This window comes from Marmota marmota, unplaced genomic scaffold, assembly GCF_001458135.2.
Source record: "Marmota marmota marmota unplaced genomic scaffold, marMar, whole genome shotgun sequence".
In the NCBI taxonomy this organism is placed as follows: domain Eukaryota; kingdom Metazoa; phylum Chordata; class Mammalia; order Rodentia; family Sciuridae; genus Marmota; species Marmota marmota.
Genome location: NW_026000211.1, coordinates 21,852,338 through 21,868,990, shown reverse-complemented (window position 1 = coordinate 21,868,990; position 16,653 = coordinate 21,852,338). Strand labels below are relative to the sequence as shown.

The 16,653-nt window shown below is 36.8% G+C and overlaps 1 protein-coding gene across 2 annotated transcripts in view; it reads left to right on the top strand.

Moving 5' to 3' along the window:
• The window catches only part of Galntl6 (polypeptide N-acetylgalactosaminyltransferase like 6), a 1,051,497-nt gene that overhangs the window by 965,142 nt on the left and 69,702 nt on the right, over nt 1–16,653 (top strand). For both annotated transcript variants that reach the window (XM_015486211.2, XM_048791957.1), the window contains one exon: nt 469–576. In XM_015486211.2, coding sequence (XP_015341697.1) covers nt 469–576 — 108 coding nt within the window. The remainder of the gene's footprint in view (nt 1–468; nt 577–16,653) is intronic.

Sequence of the window (16,653 nt, the reverse complement as noted above, 5' to 3'; positions counted from 1 at the left end):
GAATTTAGCCAAACTCAGAAACTCAAAGGTTGAATACTTTCTCTCATGTGTGGATACTAAAGTAAAATAAAGAAAAAGGAGGGGAGGATAACATTACATAAAGGGCCAATCCAATACAAATTAATAGAAAGCAAAATGAAATCTAATAGAGTAGAGGAAGTAGAAGGGAGGGGAGAGGACTGGAGGGAGAAGGGAATGGAAAATCCAGGTCATGAACTGAAATTGATTTCCATGCATGCACGAATTTGTCAGGAAAAACCCAACTACTATAACTATAAAACTCTAATTTTTTATTTTTAAAAGTGTTTTCTTGGTTAGCCACTTAAAACAGAAATTATTCATTGATCAACTTTAAGAGAGTTTTAAGCTCTTGTATGAATCCTGTTAATAATTCCTTTATGAATTATTATGTTGAATTATCCTTTTTGAAATTCACTGTTCTCTTTTGTTGTACTTTCCCCTCTTTAGGTTTGGATGTGTGGAGGAGAAATGTTTGATGTTCCCTGTTCTAGAGTTGGTCATATCTACAGGAAGTATGTCCCTTACAAAGTTCCATCTGGGACCAGCCTGGCAAGAGTGAGTAACCGGGCATCAGATCAGGCTGGGCTTCAAGAAGGGCTTTCTTCAGGGAAAGGAGTCAGCTTCACTTGTGGTGTAATCTAAGGCACAGACTGACAGTAACTTCAGATATAGAGAGTTACTGTGTTTCTCAGAGTTTTATTTTCATTGCTTAAGGAAGTATTACCTGTTGTGCTAATTCTTGTTATTAATTGCTTCAGAGCATCTTTGCATGTGTTATATTTAATCCTTCTGAGTTTGGTATTTTTATCTTTACTTTGTAGGTGGGAGAGTGGAGGCTTAGTGAGGTATTTGTTCATGCTCACATCAATTGCAAACAGCAGAGTAGCAGTGTAAGTGCAGGTCAACAGAACAGACCACCAGTTCTTTCCCCCACACATGGACACAAATTAGTCAGATGGAGAAAGGAGTAAATGGGAGGTGGGGGGAGATGAAGGCCCAAACTCGGGATTCTTCTTATTTGGAAATAGGGTCAACTCTGCCTAAAATTTTACCCCATCCTCAAAATCCCCAAATTGGCCAAGACTAGATTTTGGGGTGTTTGTTTGTTTGTTTGTTTGTTTCAGATGTTGTTTTCAATAAAACCTTTCTCATAGACCAGATGCAAAGATACTTTTCCCTTCTGCCTCTTAGAATGTTTCCATACGTAAATAGAAGGACATAATCACTATCCTGCTCGGAACAGTCCTGACCATTTCTTCATTTTCTTTGTTGCCTTCCTCAGAGCTGGCCCCACACTCTTAGAGGTCAAATCTAGAAAAAGGGGGTTACCACTTCTCTTTGCATGATGCTCCCCTTGGAATCAAATCCTAAAATACTCATTTAGGTGCCTTTATTAGCAAGACTGAAATGGGTGACTACTTGAGTCTTTTGTATAAAGCTCAGTAAGTTCATGTAACAAGCTTTTGAATAACAATAATGCCCAACCAATTAATTAGGATTCATTAGAATGTTAATCCCACAAGGGCCGAGATTTTTGTCCATGATATCTGCAGCTATACTCTCAACACCTAAAACAGTGTTTAGTGAGCACTCAGTTGTTGAAAGAGCTAATTAAGAAAATTAAGGGGAAAATGATCATGAATTTTTTAACGAAACAAATATTTTAAAGAAGCACAATAAAAGTTTCAATTTCAACTAGTCTTCTTGATGACTCCTTATTCCTTTCTGAGATTGTTAAATTAATATAGATTGCATGTATATTCTTTTTTTTGCAACATTTAGAATTCATAGTAATGAGATTACATCATAACAATCTTAAAAGACCCTTATTATTCCTCTCCCCAACCCAAATAATTAACATACTCAAGTAAATAGCTGTAGAAACACACCATTAGAAGAAATAGACCAATCACAAAATTATGAAATGACTAAAGAGCTGCATTTTGGATTAGGAAATATGGTTTAATTTAGTGATACTTGCTGCTATACTCTCAACACCTGGATAGTGTTGAGAGTTCACTCACATATTTGTTGAAACAAATAGTTTACTCTTAAATGGTTTTTTCAGTCATAAGACTTCATTCACATGAATCAGAAAACAAGAATTCACAAGAAAGCTAAACATTAAACAATTTTGAGTACACATCACAAATCAGCCATGTGGATATCACAACTAACAGCATTTTTAAATACACTAAAGATAATTATGTCCTGTCATTGATCCACTTTCACTCACTCAAAAGATCCCAGCTTGTGCCCCACAATGAACCCATCTTTGGCAGGATGGATGCTGGGTTTGTAGTTAAAAAGAGAGTACAAAATCTGGGTGGGGTAAGTTGTACTGATCCGAAAGGGTTTACTTTCAAAAAATAAAATGGTTCATGTATTTTCAAGAGAGAAATGAATTACTTTTTGAAGGAATGTCAAATATAAGGAATCTAGGCCTAACACATAAAACTTCCAGGAAAAAAAAAAGTGAGGATTCATTCAAATGAGAAAAGTCCATAATTCTGAATTTTAATCTTTTCCACTTAAATTTTACTTGAGGGCTCATTTTAATTTTTTCCTAAACGGCTAGAGCAATTGGAATGTCATAAATATTGAAGCTTAAATGTCATTCTAAGGAACATTTTATGATTTTTAAGTTTAAAAAGTATATTAAAATGAAAAACAATTCTGATATTTTGTGGGAGAACGTCAACTACCTTGCTGCACCCTACATTATTACTAAATCATCAAAAGTGATGAGAGACTGTGAAGATGCTTGAAATGCAGAGCCACATCTACCCAACAGATATTTTAATCTTTCTAGCTTCATTAGGAAATGGAGAGGAAGCTGGAGACGTGCTCCTAAAGGCTTGTTTTAGACCTGTAAAAAGTTCATTTAATTCTTCTAAAAACTGTGCATCTTTCATTCATGTACCTTTGCAAATTGGTGATTCCAGCAGAATTCCAAAACACACAAACACACATACATGCATGCAAATGTGTAAAAGGGCTGTAGCCCTCTAAGCAGGGTACTAGTGTGTGTTATGAAAAATAAATTCAATTCACTATTCAGTACCTTCTATTTATCTAGCATCACCATCTGGTGGGAAGAGACAAAATATCCATATACATAACCATTAGAGTTATTTGGGTTTTTTGGTGTTTAGCTTTTTGAGTTCTTTATATACTAGAGATTAGTGCTCTATCTGATGTGTGAGGGGTAAAAATTTTCTCCCAGGGTGTAGGCTCTCTGTTTACCTCACAGATTGTTTCTTTTGCTGAGAAGAAACTTTTTAGTTGATTCCATCCCATTTATTGATTCTTGGTTTTAATTCTTGTGCTATAGGAATCTTATTAAGGAAGTTGGGGCCTAATCCCACATGATGAAGATTAGGGCCTACTTTTTCCTCTATTAGATGCAGGGTCTCTCCTTTAATTCCTAGGTCCTTGATCCACTTTGAGTTAAGTTTTGTACATGGTGAGAGATAGGGGTTTAATTTCATTTTGTTGCATATGGATTTTCAGTTTTCTCAGCATCATCTGTTGAAGAGGCTATCTTTTCTCCAATGCATGTTTTTGGCACCTTTGTCTAATATAAGATAATTGTAATTTTGTGGGTTAGTCTCTGTGTCCTCTATTCTGTACCATTGGTCTACCAGTCTGTTTTTGTGCAAATACCATGCTGGTTTTTTTTTTACTATTGCTCTGTAGTATAGTTTAAGGACTGGTACAGTGATGCTACCTACTTCACTCTTCCTGCTAAGGATTGCTTTAGCTATCTATTCTGGGTCTCTTATTTTTCCAGATGAATTTCATGATTGCTTTTTCTGTTTCTATGAGGAATGCCATTAGGATTTTGATCAGAATTTCATTAAATCTGTATAGTGCTTTTGGTAGTATAGTCATTTTGATAATATTGATTCTGCCTATCCAAGAACAAGGTAGATCTTTCCATCTTCTAAGGTCTTCTTTGATTTCTTTCTTTAGGGTTCTGTAGTTTTCATTGTGCAAATCTTTCACCTCTTTTGTTAAGTTGATTCCTAAGTATCTTTTTTTATTTTTTTTTTTTAGGTTATTGTAAATGGAGTAGTTTTCCTCATTTCCTTCTCAGAGGATTTGTCATTGATATACAGAAATGCCTTTGTATCCAAAGTACATGTATGAAGACACAAATTGGTGTCAATACACTTTATATACAACCAGAGATATGAAAAATTGTGCTGTGTATGTGTAATTCTAAGTGACAGATCTGGGGACACAGGCATAGATTTTCTGCCTAGTATTCTGATAACCTGAAAGACCTTTGCCAGATTTTCTTTGGCTTAAATTTTCATTTCTGAAAACAGAAAAATGCTTATTGTGTCAGGTACTAAATAGGCTCTGGAAGTTTAAATGAGGAACAGACTGAACATACATCTTTCTTTCTCTCTGATAGTCCTGATCATGACAGATACAGTCCACACAGTTCAGCAATCCATATGCCAGAATACCATGAGGACGAGAGAAACACTAAATGAAACAATCAGATTTATTATGGAATGAGACCTATGTCTTATATGGTTCACTTATATGCAAACTGGCTCATATAGATTATCAATGGAACTATAACTTAATAGAAGAGGAAGCCCGGTGCGGTGGCATACGCCTATAATCCCAGCAGCTTGGGAGGGAGACTGAAGCAGGAGGATCACAAGTTCAAAGCCAGCCTCAGCAAAAGCGAGATGCTAAGCAACTCAGAGAGACCCTGTTTCTAAATAAAATACAAAATAGGGCTGGCATGTGGCTCAGTGGTCAAATGCCCCAAGTTAAAAAAAAAAAGAAGAGGAAGTATTTGCCACAAACGGCATATAGTATTATTTTTTTATATAGGAATGCTTGTTTTATATTGACAGATTATGCTTAGTGATCTTACAGCCTACACTAATCCACAGACAGGTTTTAAATGCTTTTGACTCTCTGTATCTACTTAAGGTTTCTTAACTGAATAGAATGACCCATGAAGATTTCCTATGGTCATTGTACTTTGTGGGTACAAAGGCTAAATCCAAGGCCTGAGGGAGAACGGTTGCTTTGCTCTGACAGCTGTGAAATGACTTCTTAATACACTTCCCAAGATGCCTTTCTTCTAGGGCCATTTCTCTAGCGACACCCAACTCTGCTGACTTCGTAGATCATCTCAGACTCCTGAAATTGATGGGAATAGGGAGAGGGATAAAGGGGAGGATGAGTGCTCAGTATACAAGCCAGACCACCCCAAGCCAATTAATGAAACCTTCTTTGTTGACCATGGTGACAGTGATCCCAGTCTGAAATAGCTGAAATGGAAAAATACCATATCTAACATATGAAGCTCTCCTTTGTTTATGGCAGAAAAATATATAGGTTAAGGAAAAGCATTAACAAGACCAAAATGACTAGTTTGATATCGGATAATGAAATCACCAACAAGGCTATAAAGTATGGTGATGAATGGGAAAGCTACACTCCACAAATTGACCTTTCTCCCCTGATGACTGTGAATCAGTTTACTCCCATAAAGCTGCCCAGCAAATAAGAGCTGTAGCATGACAAACTTAGTCATCAAGAGCAGCCAGCACTTCTTTCTATTGCTCTTAAAACTATAGGGTTCAGATGCTTTATTTGAAACTATCATTGAGTTCAGGGACATGGTGGCCTAACATGGGCTTTCTCTTGGAAAGCAAGAATGATAAATTCTTCCCCAAAGACTCAGCCTGCATAAATGGCTAAGACTTCAGTGCAGAAGCAATCCCTCTGAAAACAATAACCATCTCTAATTCTTCCTTACAATATAACAAAAAAGGGCAATAATGCTATATCCAACACTTGTGGCAAGAACTAAAGATGATTCACATACTGCAATCACATCTTTGCTTCTCGTCCCTTTTGGCCGTAATATAAAAAGAGAATAACTTCTACTAAAATAATGTAGCATTTCTATTTAGGTGAAGCATTTATTGAAGAAGTTCTATCAACTTCCAAAATAGTATTTCATTACTCTCCATGTTCTCCTCCAGAAAAATAAACCATAAATTTATTATATGAAAATAATGATTCAATAAATCGTTAAGATAGGATGACCCCATTGTGATGAAGATAAATATCATCTCTAACCTCCAAGGAGCCTCACTCAGGCTGTAGAAATTCTGTCCATAAGTATTTATCAAGTGTCTACTATGTGCCAGGCAGAAATGCATACGACATACCCTGTATCCTAAGCCAATAGCATTGAGCTTTTCCAATTAGATTAAGTGCTTCTTTCGTAAAGTAATGGCACCTCAGCTTAGGATACCCACACACTGTAGAAAATTTTCTGGCAGGAAATGCTGATGGAGCACGCATATTCACACTTTCATCGTATTGCCTCTTGAACACAGGGCTATTTTAAGTTTATGTTATAGGCAATGAGAACAAGGCAGTGTAATTATTCCATTTGCCAGGGAAAATGGTAAAATCTGAAACACAAATTTATTTACCACTACTTGACTCTCATTTGTTCCCTTAATTCCTAACCTAGAGGTATCAGAACTTTCTATTAAGTATCTGTCTATTCTGTTCATTTCCTTAACAAATAAAAATAGAATAACACATTGTCTTTTAAATATTTTAAATAATCTGGAGGTAAAGCATAGAGTTTTTGTACCATACACAGACACTAAGAAAAGAAAGTAAAACAGTGAATGATTTGCAGGTATAGTCTTCTGCCATTTCATATACTGTGAAAAAATATATGAGGCTAAGACATTGTTTTAAAACTTCATTTCCTACAAAAACCTCTCAAAACTATTCTTTGGTTTCATTTTTTCCTATTTACTTGCTCTACATATTTTTTCCCCAAAAGCTCCCACAGATGCTGTGTTCTCACCAACATTAAGGCATTTAGCTCAACTTAATTGTCTCAGATATTCCTTGGTGCTTTCCCAAGTTTCAGTTCAGCTATGACTTGTGAATCAATTATTTGATGCTCTCTACTGTGCAAAATGGAGCATATAATTGAGTGAGGCAGTCCCTTAGCTGTGGGGAAAATATTCAGCATTTCTACAGCTATCCTATGAGGACTTACATTTTATATTAGCTTTTGTTTATACCTACTAGAATATTTTATAGAGTAAATATAATACTTAAATGGCAGGCATAGATACTTACATGATAATTGTCATTATTAATCAGTACTTTTACTTTGTCATTCTTAATGAAATTAAAAAGGTATTTATTTTCTATTTCAGATGATCCCTTTTCCAGTTTTATTTGGTTATTCTTCCTCCCATAGAGAGCATTTTGACACGTTATGTTGTTATTTAGCATTTATATAGCTTTCTTTTTTCCAAAGCACTTGAGAAACAAACTACATGGTGAGCCCAGTTTGTGGGCTAGTGGGGATTATAATTATGTTTTTATCATTACCCCTATTAGAACTGAACATTTTCCTGCATTCACAACTTCACTGGAGACTCAGAAAAGAGAAATCTTGCTCAGACAAAATAGGTCCCTGCTGCTACAAAATTAAGCTACTGAAATTTAAGCAAATTAGAATACTCTAACATGCCATAATCTCAATAAACAAAAATGCCATTCTTGCAAGGGGCAGCAGGGCTGGCTGCTTTGCAACTCTGCCCTCCAGGACCCTAACCCCAGGATGACGCCACAGGAGCACCTGCATCTAAGGGACTCATTTTGAGGAATTAGCTTCTTCTCATGAGATGTGTGAATGCACAGTAACACGTAGCTTGAGGCCTCTGCTAGTTCATTTCCATTCTAATTACCTTGTTTCTAATAGTTTATTATTCCATGGCAAGAATTCCATTTCCAACTCCAATTCCAGCGCCAATGTATCTCTTTTTTAGTGCTGGATGAGGTTGAGAAAAACATTTGGTGCTTTGTAAATTGACAACTGGTCAAAAACCAAATACTAACTTTGTGGTGTCTGTGTTTTGGGTGTTCTGATTCTGAAAACAGTTTATAAAACAGTTTCTCAGGATGGAGCTATAACTCAGTGGTAGAGGTTTGCCTTGCATGCTGGAGGCCCTGGGTTTGATCCTCACCACTGCCAAGAAAAAAATAAATAAAATTTCACAGATTGCTTAAGCTATAAACAGACATATTTGATCTGAGGATTCTGAAATGAGCACTTATAAACATAGAGGATTTTTTTCTGCCTGTTTTGAAAGAATGGACAATCAAACAGGTCTACTAACAACTGCTGGAATAAATGCTATAGCGCCATTTAGGGTAGCCACATTTTGTCTGAATATTTGCCATGGATGTTCCTGTGATTCTTGATACCCTCTTTGGCTAATGGTTGGAAATGTTGGTTATAGCTTATTGTTTTTAAATATCAAATGGATTTATAATAATTATCTGGAAATAAGTCATACTTCCTTTGACATGTAAATTGTGATGGCGCAAGGTACCATTGGCTTTATTGCCAGAAATGAACAACCTTCAGATGTTCCCAAAGGGTCTCCAGATCTCCCAGATGCTCATGCACCCACCTGCCAGATTCACTGTGTCCCATGATTGCCTCTTCTGCTCCTGCTCTTTATCTTCTGCCTTTGAAGCCACCAAGGAAGACACACCATTATCACCACCATACACACACAATAAGAGCACTAACTTCGACTCGTGGTGATGTCTCTGGAGGAATCAATGCTTCAATCCTCAAGTGCCAGACATTCTCTGGATCCTGGTTAGGCTCAAACAGGATGGCTAAAGCCTAGCTCACTTAGACTCAGAAGATCTCTGTTCTTATGGTCTGTCTCCAATAGTTCAATATCTCTGGTTATCTCCACTTGCCCAGAATTTCAAAAATGTAATCATGGAAATAATTCCATCATATTCTGATCCTCAATCTTAGCCCAAAAATCCTTTGAGTGTCTGATGGAATAAGTAAAAATCAGAAGCCATGCATTTACTTTTGTCTTATCATCCTATTTTGTGTGTGTGTGTCCAAGGCTAATGCAGCTTCCAGCTTGTTCTTTTGAAGAACTTGCTTTGGAGAAGCCAGACACTGTTATGGGGAGTCGCTTCAGAAGACACTCTAAGTCTGAATTCAAATCAAAGAGAGCTTTATTTATACCTGGCCAGGGACTGTCACCCACCCATAGAGACTGAAGCTCTGTGGGAGAACAGCAATTTCCTGGCCTATGTCTTGGGAATTTAAGGACAAAAACCCAGCTCAGGGACTTTCCTTAGTGTCATGCAAGCAAGCCAGTCATAGAACCTAAGACAGCAATTAGCACAGCAACTCAAGGCAATCGCATCTTGGGTTTAAGCAGGTGTTAGACAACAGTATCCTGAGTTTGAGCAGGTGGTTAGCAGGGGCGAGGATCAGTTCAATGTCTTGGGTCACCAAGACCACCACATCCTGGGTTAAGTACATTTTGTAGGGTACAAAGTACAAAAAACTATATATTATAAGAAAACATCTTTCATCTCAGTTTCTCAGAAACAGGTCTTGTAACAGTATTTTTATAGAAGGCAACAAAATAGAGTCTTAGGCCTTTCTATGACAGTTCTTGCTTTATAATTGTCTTTTCTCACTTGTCAAAATCTTATATCTATAATCTATATTTTTTTCTAATCTGTAACCTATAACTTACACTCTTATTGATTGTATTTATCAGTTCACACCCTACAACAACACCAAGTCTTAAGGATACTCAAGAAGCCTTGTATAAAAGTTCATATGAGAGAGAATAGAGTCCTCTTACCAACAGCAAGCACCAATGTGACAATGTAATTAAGCCATCTTGGAAAAAGAACTTCCAGCCCCATTAAAATTTATGATTGCTTCCTCTGGAAGAATCTGACTGAGACTCATGAGAAATCTTAACCAGATTGCCTAACCAGAAACTACTCCCAAGCTCTGACCCACAGAAGCTATGAATGATTTTTTTAAAATTATTATTGTTTTAAGCCACTCAGGTGTGGGGTAATTTCTTATGCATCAATAAATAACTAATACTGCGGTTTTTGCTTAGCAGCCTTTCACAGGAAACATTCAGCATAGTTTTACCTTAAGAGACATAATTATTTCACGTGACACACTAGAAGCTTAAAAATTAGGCAAACTTATACATCAAAGGATATGACTGACAGAGTAAAAAGGTAGTGAAGGAAAGGGAGAAAAATTTGCAGATCATATATCTGATAAGGGTTAATATCCAGAGCATATTTTAAACTACTACAACTCAACAATGACAAAAACTGATAGACATGTGCAGTGTTTAAAAAAATGTTTAAAAATGCTAAAGAGAATTGAGTCCAAAAATGGATTCATAGGATTGATTGATTTTCAACAAGGTCTAAAGCTAATACAATGGAGAACAGATAGGTTTTTCCAGCAAATAATGCTAGAACAATTGGATATCCCATACCCAAAAAAAAAAGGAAATTTCAATCCATATCTTGTACCATGTACAAATTGAGCTTAAAATGAAGCAGACTTATGTAAAGGGTAAAACTGAAATATTTTTAGGGAAAAATAGAAGAAAAAATTTATGAAGTTACGTGAAAACTTCTAAGAAATACCGTAATAATTATCCCTAGGGGGGAAAATTGATAAATTGAAGTTCATTGAAATTAAGACATCTACTGTTCAAAGGCAGCTAAGGCAATAAAAATAGAAGGCAAAGACTGTGAGATAATATTTGCAAATCATATCTGACAAAGTACTTGTACGCAAAATATATAAAGAATTCTCAAAATTCAAAGATTTAAAAATCAAGAGCCATGGTATAGCTTAATGATAGAGCACATGACTAACATGAACAAGATCCATGGGTTCACACCATTTGACCCAGTCATCTCACTCCTAGATTTATACCCAAAGGACTTAAAAACAGCACACTACAACGATGCAGCTACATCAATGTTTATAGCAGCTCAATTCACAATAGCTAAATTATGGAACCAACCTAGGTGCCCTTCAACAGATGAATGGATAAAGAAACTGTGAGATACACACACACACACACACACACACAATGGAATATTACTCAGCCTTAAAGAAGAATGAAACTATGGCATTTTGCCAGTAAATGGATGGAACTGGAGAATATTATGTTAAGTGAAATAAGCCAGTCCCAAAGAACAAAATGCCCAATGTTTTCTCTAATATTTGGATGCTAATTCATAATAAGGGTGGGGAGAATAGAGGTACTTTGGATTAGACAGAGGGGAGTGAACGAAAGAGAGGGAACATAGGGGCACAAAATATAGAAGAATGAATCAGACATTATTACCCTATATGCATATATGATTACATGACTTGTGTAACTCTACATCACCAGATGAATGAGAAGTTATACTCTATTTATGTATGATATGTCAAAATGCATTCTACTGCCATGTATAACTAATTAGGACAAATAAAAAATACATATTTAAAAAAATTATCTTGGGTTCAATCCCCAGCACCAAAATAATAATTTTTTAATGGGAAAAATAATTGAACAGATACTTCACCAAGGACAATATATAGATGGTAAATAAGTAAATGTAAAGATGCCTAATATCATTAGTCCTTAGGGAAATGCAAATTAAAACTATAATGAGTTATTACTACACAATTTTATACTGGCCAAAATTAAAAAGGCTGATGATAACATGGGTTGAGGAAGTTGTAAGGTAACTGAAATAATCATATAGTGCTGATGAGAATGTTCAATACAGCAACCACTTTAGAAAAGAGTTTAGCAGTTTCTTTAAGTTAGGCATATACCTAGTACATGATCCAATAATTCCACTTCAAGATATATTCCCAAGAGAAATTTAAGCAAATGCCCATACAAAGACTTGTATAAGACTGTTCATAATAGCTATATCTGTAATAGCCCAAAACTAGAAATAACCCAAAACTAGAAATAACCCACAAGTCCATCATCTGAGAAATGGATAAACAAATTGTGGTATATTCATATGACAAAATACAGTATAAAGTAATACATGGTGCATGCCTGTAACCCCAGAGGCTTGGGAAGCTGAGGCAGGAGGATCACAAGTTCAAAACTAGACTCAGGAACTTAGCAAGGCCCTAAGCAACTTAGCAAGACCCTGTCTCAAAGTAAAAAATAAAATGGGCCGAAGATATGGCTCAGTGGTTGAAAACCCTTGGGTTCAATACTTATACAAAAAAAAAGTAATACATAAAACTATATGAATGAACCTCAGAATGATTATGCTGAGTAAAAGAAGCCAGGTAGAAAAAGCACATATTCTATGATTCTACTTATATAAAAGTTCAGAAAATGCAAATTAAATAACAGTGCCCAAAAAAAAAAAAAACAACTTATTGCTGGTTACCTGAGAATGGTTAAAACTCCCACAGGAAAGAAACTGAGAACTGTCAGAAGCAAGAGGAAACATTTGGAGGCAATGAATATGTTCATTATCCGAATTGTGGTGACGATTTCATTGAATATATATGTTTGTCAAAGTGTGCGAAATTGCACACTTTAAATATAAGCAGTTTCATATATATCTATTATTCTTCAATGACGTTGTTTTTTAAAGTTAAGTTTACCAACATTTTTTTTAATAAGATATATTACTAAATCATTCAGGGAGTTGATTTTTGTTCAGCCTTACATCAAATGCTTCCATAAACACTACCATAAATATTCAAAAGATTCAGGCAAAAATATGATAAAGATATAAAATCAAAGAAAAAGCTAACCTTTGTTCAAGACAACCAAAAGCAGATAACCACCTACAAACAACTCACACAGCCTTGGGGAAGAAGGAAGAGGAAATTGTCTGTCAGAGAAGCCTTGTTTGTAAGACTGGATTAGCCTCCTCTCCCTACACTGAAGGTTTCCCACTGACTTCAAAGAAGCCTTCAGATCAGAGGAAAGTAGCGTGGGGCTGAATAATTGTTCTGAGGTTGGGACTCGCTTAAAAAGATTCTCTTTTGAGCTGTACCCATCATGACATTATCATATTATCAATGATAAGAGGGCTTTGGAATGGGACTACTGAGCCACTAAAGCCCTCTTAAGCTTCAAAGAGGAGATGATAAATGCATTCAAATCAAAGCAAAATTTTTAAAGTCATGGGATAGGGATACAATTCCTTGCTGTAGGAGTGACTGTGACAAATAAGAAACTGTATCTGTATGAGATTGGCTCTGTGAGCTGTTACTAGTTTCTGGGGCCCAGGAAGCACCAAACAATATATAGCTGAAGAAAGAAAAATCTATTACTCAACTCTCTATAATACAATAGGCTAATATTGACACAATCCCAGTTTGTGGATTAGTATGCATATGTAATAATCACCCCCTGCACAAAGAAGCAGAAGCACGTTGCTGAGATGAGGTGGTCCAAGTAATATAAATGTCTGGGACAGTCTCATGGCCAGGGAAACAATTTTAATTGACTCCCAAAAATTATGCTGAGAAGCTGAACAGGGATTGCATCTTTAGGAGAATTGAACAGTAGGGCCTAAAATGTTGCTGGCCAAAAAATAATTAGCACATGTAGCTTCTTGAACCAGCAGGAAAAAAAATGGAACGATCTATTTTCCTCCTGCTGCCCAATAAAGATGAACAGTCAGAACTAGAAATCCATTCATATGAACTGAGCTAGAAATGTGATTTAATGTTCCTTATAAAATATCAATTCTGAGACCTGATGAGTATTAGAATTAAGGACAGATTTAGTGCTGGACTGTACAAAGAAAATAGGACTTGAATGCAAAAGACCTCTAAATAGAGCTGAATGTGTTAAATGCGTTAATAAATATATGGGTAACACAGAGAAAGCAGAGATTAATACCAGTTTGGGTTGAATAGGGGAACATGTTGTGATTAATAGGCAAGAAATCACAGAGGGTGCCATAAAAATAGAGCATGCTACCAATGTCTTTTACATAGAAGGTGCTCAGAATAACAGCTTTTACTTCATTTATCACCAAGAAGTATGAAGGTCTGCAGCTTTTTAAAATAGAGAAATCCTTCATTTGCTTTCTACACCAAAGAACTATATTCATTCCTCAGCTCCAGTAGATATCTTTCTCAAACAGTAACATGACCTCTATGCTGTGGGCACTTTCCCAGCAGGGGAAGACCTCTCAGGTCCATCCAACTCAAATGCAATTGGGCCCTCTACCCCAATCTTCTGTGTTCACATGAACTTGATCTTAAATGAAGCCCAGCTCAGATATGCAAAGATAGAGGGCCTTCACCTACTCATTCTCAGAAGTTAGCAGTGCGCCTTAATCAGACCATTCTAGCCATGCTGAGCCTTTGCCTCTAGCTACCAATTAGACCTGCTGTTTGCTTAAACTCTGTGGCTACCTCCCTGCTTGCTTCACAGATAGAGGGCCAGCAGGAGCCACCTGTTAGAAGCTGAAAAGCAGTGGGATTGCGTGTTTATTTGATATCAGCTGTGTATCACAGCAGACTTCTCCACAGAGAGCTGCTGGAAACTTCCCTGGAATAATTTCCATAGAAGCAAAACATTCACCATGTTTTGGTGAATGTATTGTCAATAGCATCGAGGTGTGCCAGCCTCTGCACATAGAGTCACTAAATGAATTACAAACATTCACGGAACACATATTATTGGAAAATTATGTATTTGGGGATGTAGGGTTGCCAGATTTAGCAAATAAAAGTACAAGATGCTCATCTAAATTTGAATTTCAGATATAAACAACAAAGAATTTTCAATAAAAGCATGTTCCATGCAATACTATTAATTTCAGCATTAATTATATTTGTATTTTTAAATTATTTGTTGTTTTTCTGGAATTCACACTTAACTATATGCCATGTGTTTTATCTGGCAATTCTAATTGGAAGAAATAAAAAGTTCCATGGAACAGATGGGATCAAACGAATAGGAGAGAGCACTGAGGAAGGAAAACTGACGTGGACAAAGGCAGGAGGTTCTTGAATTATTTTTTAGAGGCAATGAATGGAGAGGTTCATATAAACAGAAGTTTCATGCAGGAGAATAACATTAAGAGAACTACCAGGGACCTATTGTGGAATGTTTTAAACAGTGGGCAACCCTTATGTAGCAAAAACTTGGAGGTGGGGTATAATTCAAGAGTCAGATGTTTCTTTAGGGGAACTGTCTTGTTTAGAGAAACACCTGGAAGGAACATTTTGGTTACGGGAAAAAATAGACCTCAGAGTTGTCCAGGATGATCAGGGACAATGAAGAAGATGAATCTGATCTTCATGAAAAAGGGAAAACATGATATTCTGGTACAGCTCTACAAAGGAGAGCTTAAAGAAATTTTGAGGGCAGTATCATGGCAGGAAGCCATCAGACTGAAGAAGGAAATTTTGGTTAGGGAGACATCTCCTACAGCAATCAAAAGATTTAAAAGAATTCAAGAGGTCAAATGCTCCATCCTATAGCATCGTTCTTGCTGTTGAATCATGTAAGTCTCTGCTATTGCCTGAAAATCTTCAGGAAAAGCCTACACTTAAGTGATCTACTGGAAAGGCATTTAAGAGATGAAGAAAAGTACCTAAGCACCCCCATTCAAGTATTTGCACAACAGAGGGAAAGATGCCAGCAGTAGAAAAAATCCCCAAACAGGAAAAGGAAATGAAGGACATATGTGTGAACACCCACCCATGGGAATCCCCAGAAATTTTGAGGGGGTCAAGGACATCTGAAGTTAAAGCACTTTTGTTTAAATTTCACGAAATGGGAAATCCGGCTAAAACCTGGCTCCATGTGTACAAGAAAATGTCTATAGATGTAACTTCTGGTAGTTCAGGAGTAAATGACCACATGTATCTGTCTCCCGTTGTCCAAGTTTTAGACTCTTTTTCCTCTTGATAACTATTATTTGAACATCTCAGAAACTTTACCAATTTCATTCAATCTCAGAAACAGATGGGACAACTCAAGATTGAATTATTTTTATCTTTCATCATTTCTGGCAAGAAATGTTATGGGGATATCTCTGTTTCATAAGCCTACACAAGTTTTCACAACAATGAATGCTTAAGTGAGAAATACTGCTTTGCACCTACCCCATTACCTCCATGTATTTGAATGTGTACTTTGTACTCCTATGTAAATACACTGATGAATTCAAATATGTATATGATTATGACTATTTCCTGGAGTGAGTGTGTTTAGTCTACAATCTATAAAAGAACTACTCTGACAAATTAATATAATATATTGTTACTTCCATAATAATGACTCCAGAGTGATTTTATTTGGCCAGCCACCTGGATGGTTTGAGATTGAAGGCTATTCCTTGACCATAACAACTGAAAGCTTCCTCCTGATAGGAAATTCTATTTAGAGAACCTATAATTGAAGATGTCTAATGAGTTATTGGCTCAATAGAGAATGGTCAGGATTTTTATTTGCATTTAAATGTTTATGGGAGAAAAGGCCCAGTGGCCCACGGCTGAACAGAGCTTCCAATCACTCCTGCAAGGTAGGCGGGCTTGCGACCCACCAGCAGAAGAGGAGCAGCGGCCTGCTGAGAGGCAGAGCCGCCCCCTCCCCCTGCGCTGGCAAGGTAGAGGGAACTGTGACCATCCACAGAGCAGGCCCAGCGGCCTGCTGAGGGGCAGAGCCGCCCCCCACCCCCAGCGCCTGCCAGGTAGGCGGAACGGTGACCACCGGCAGAAAAGGCCCAGTGGCC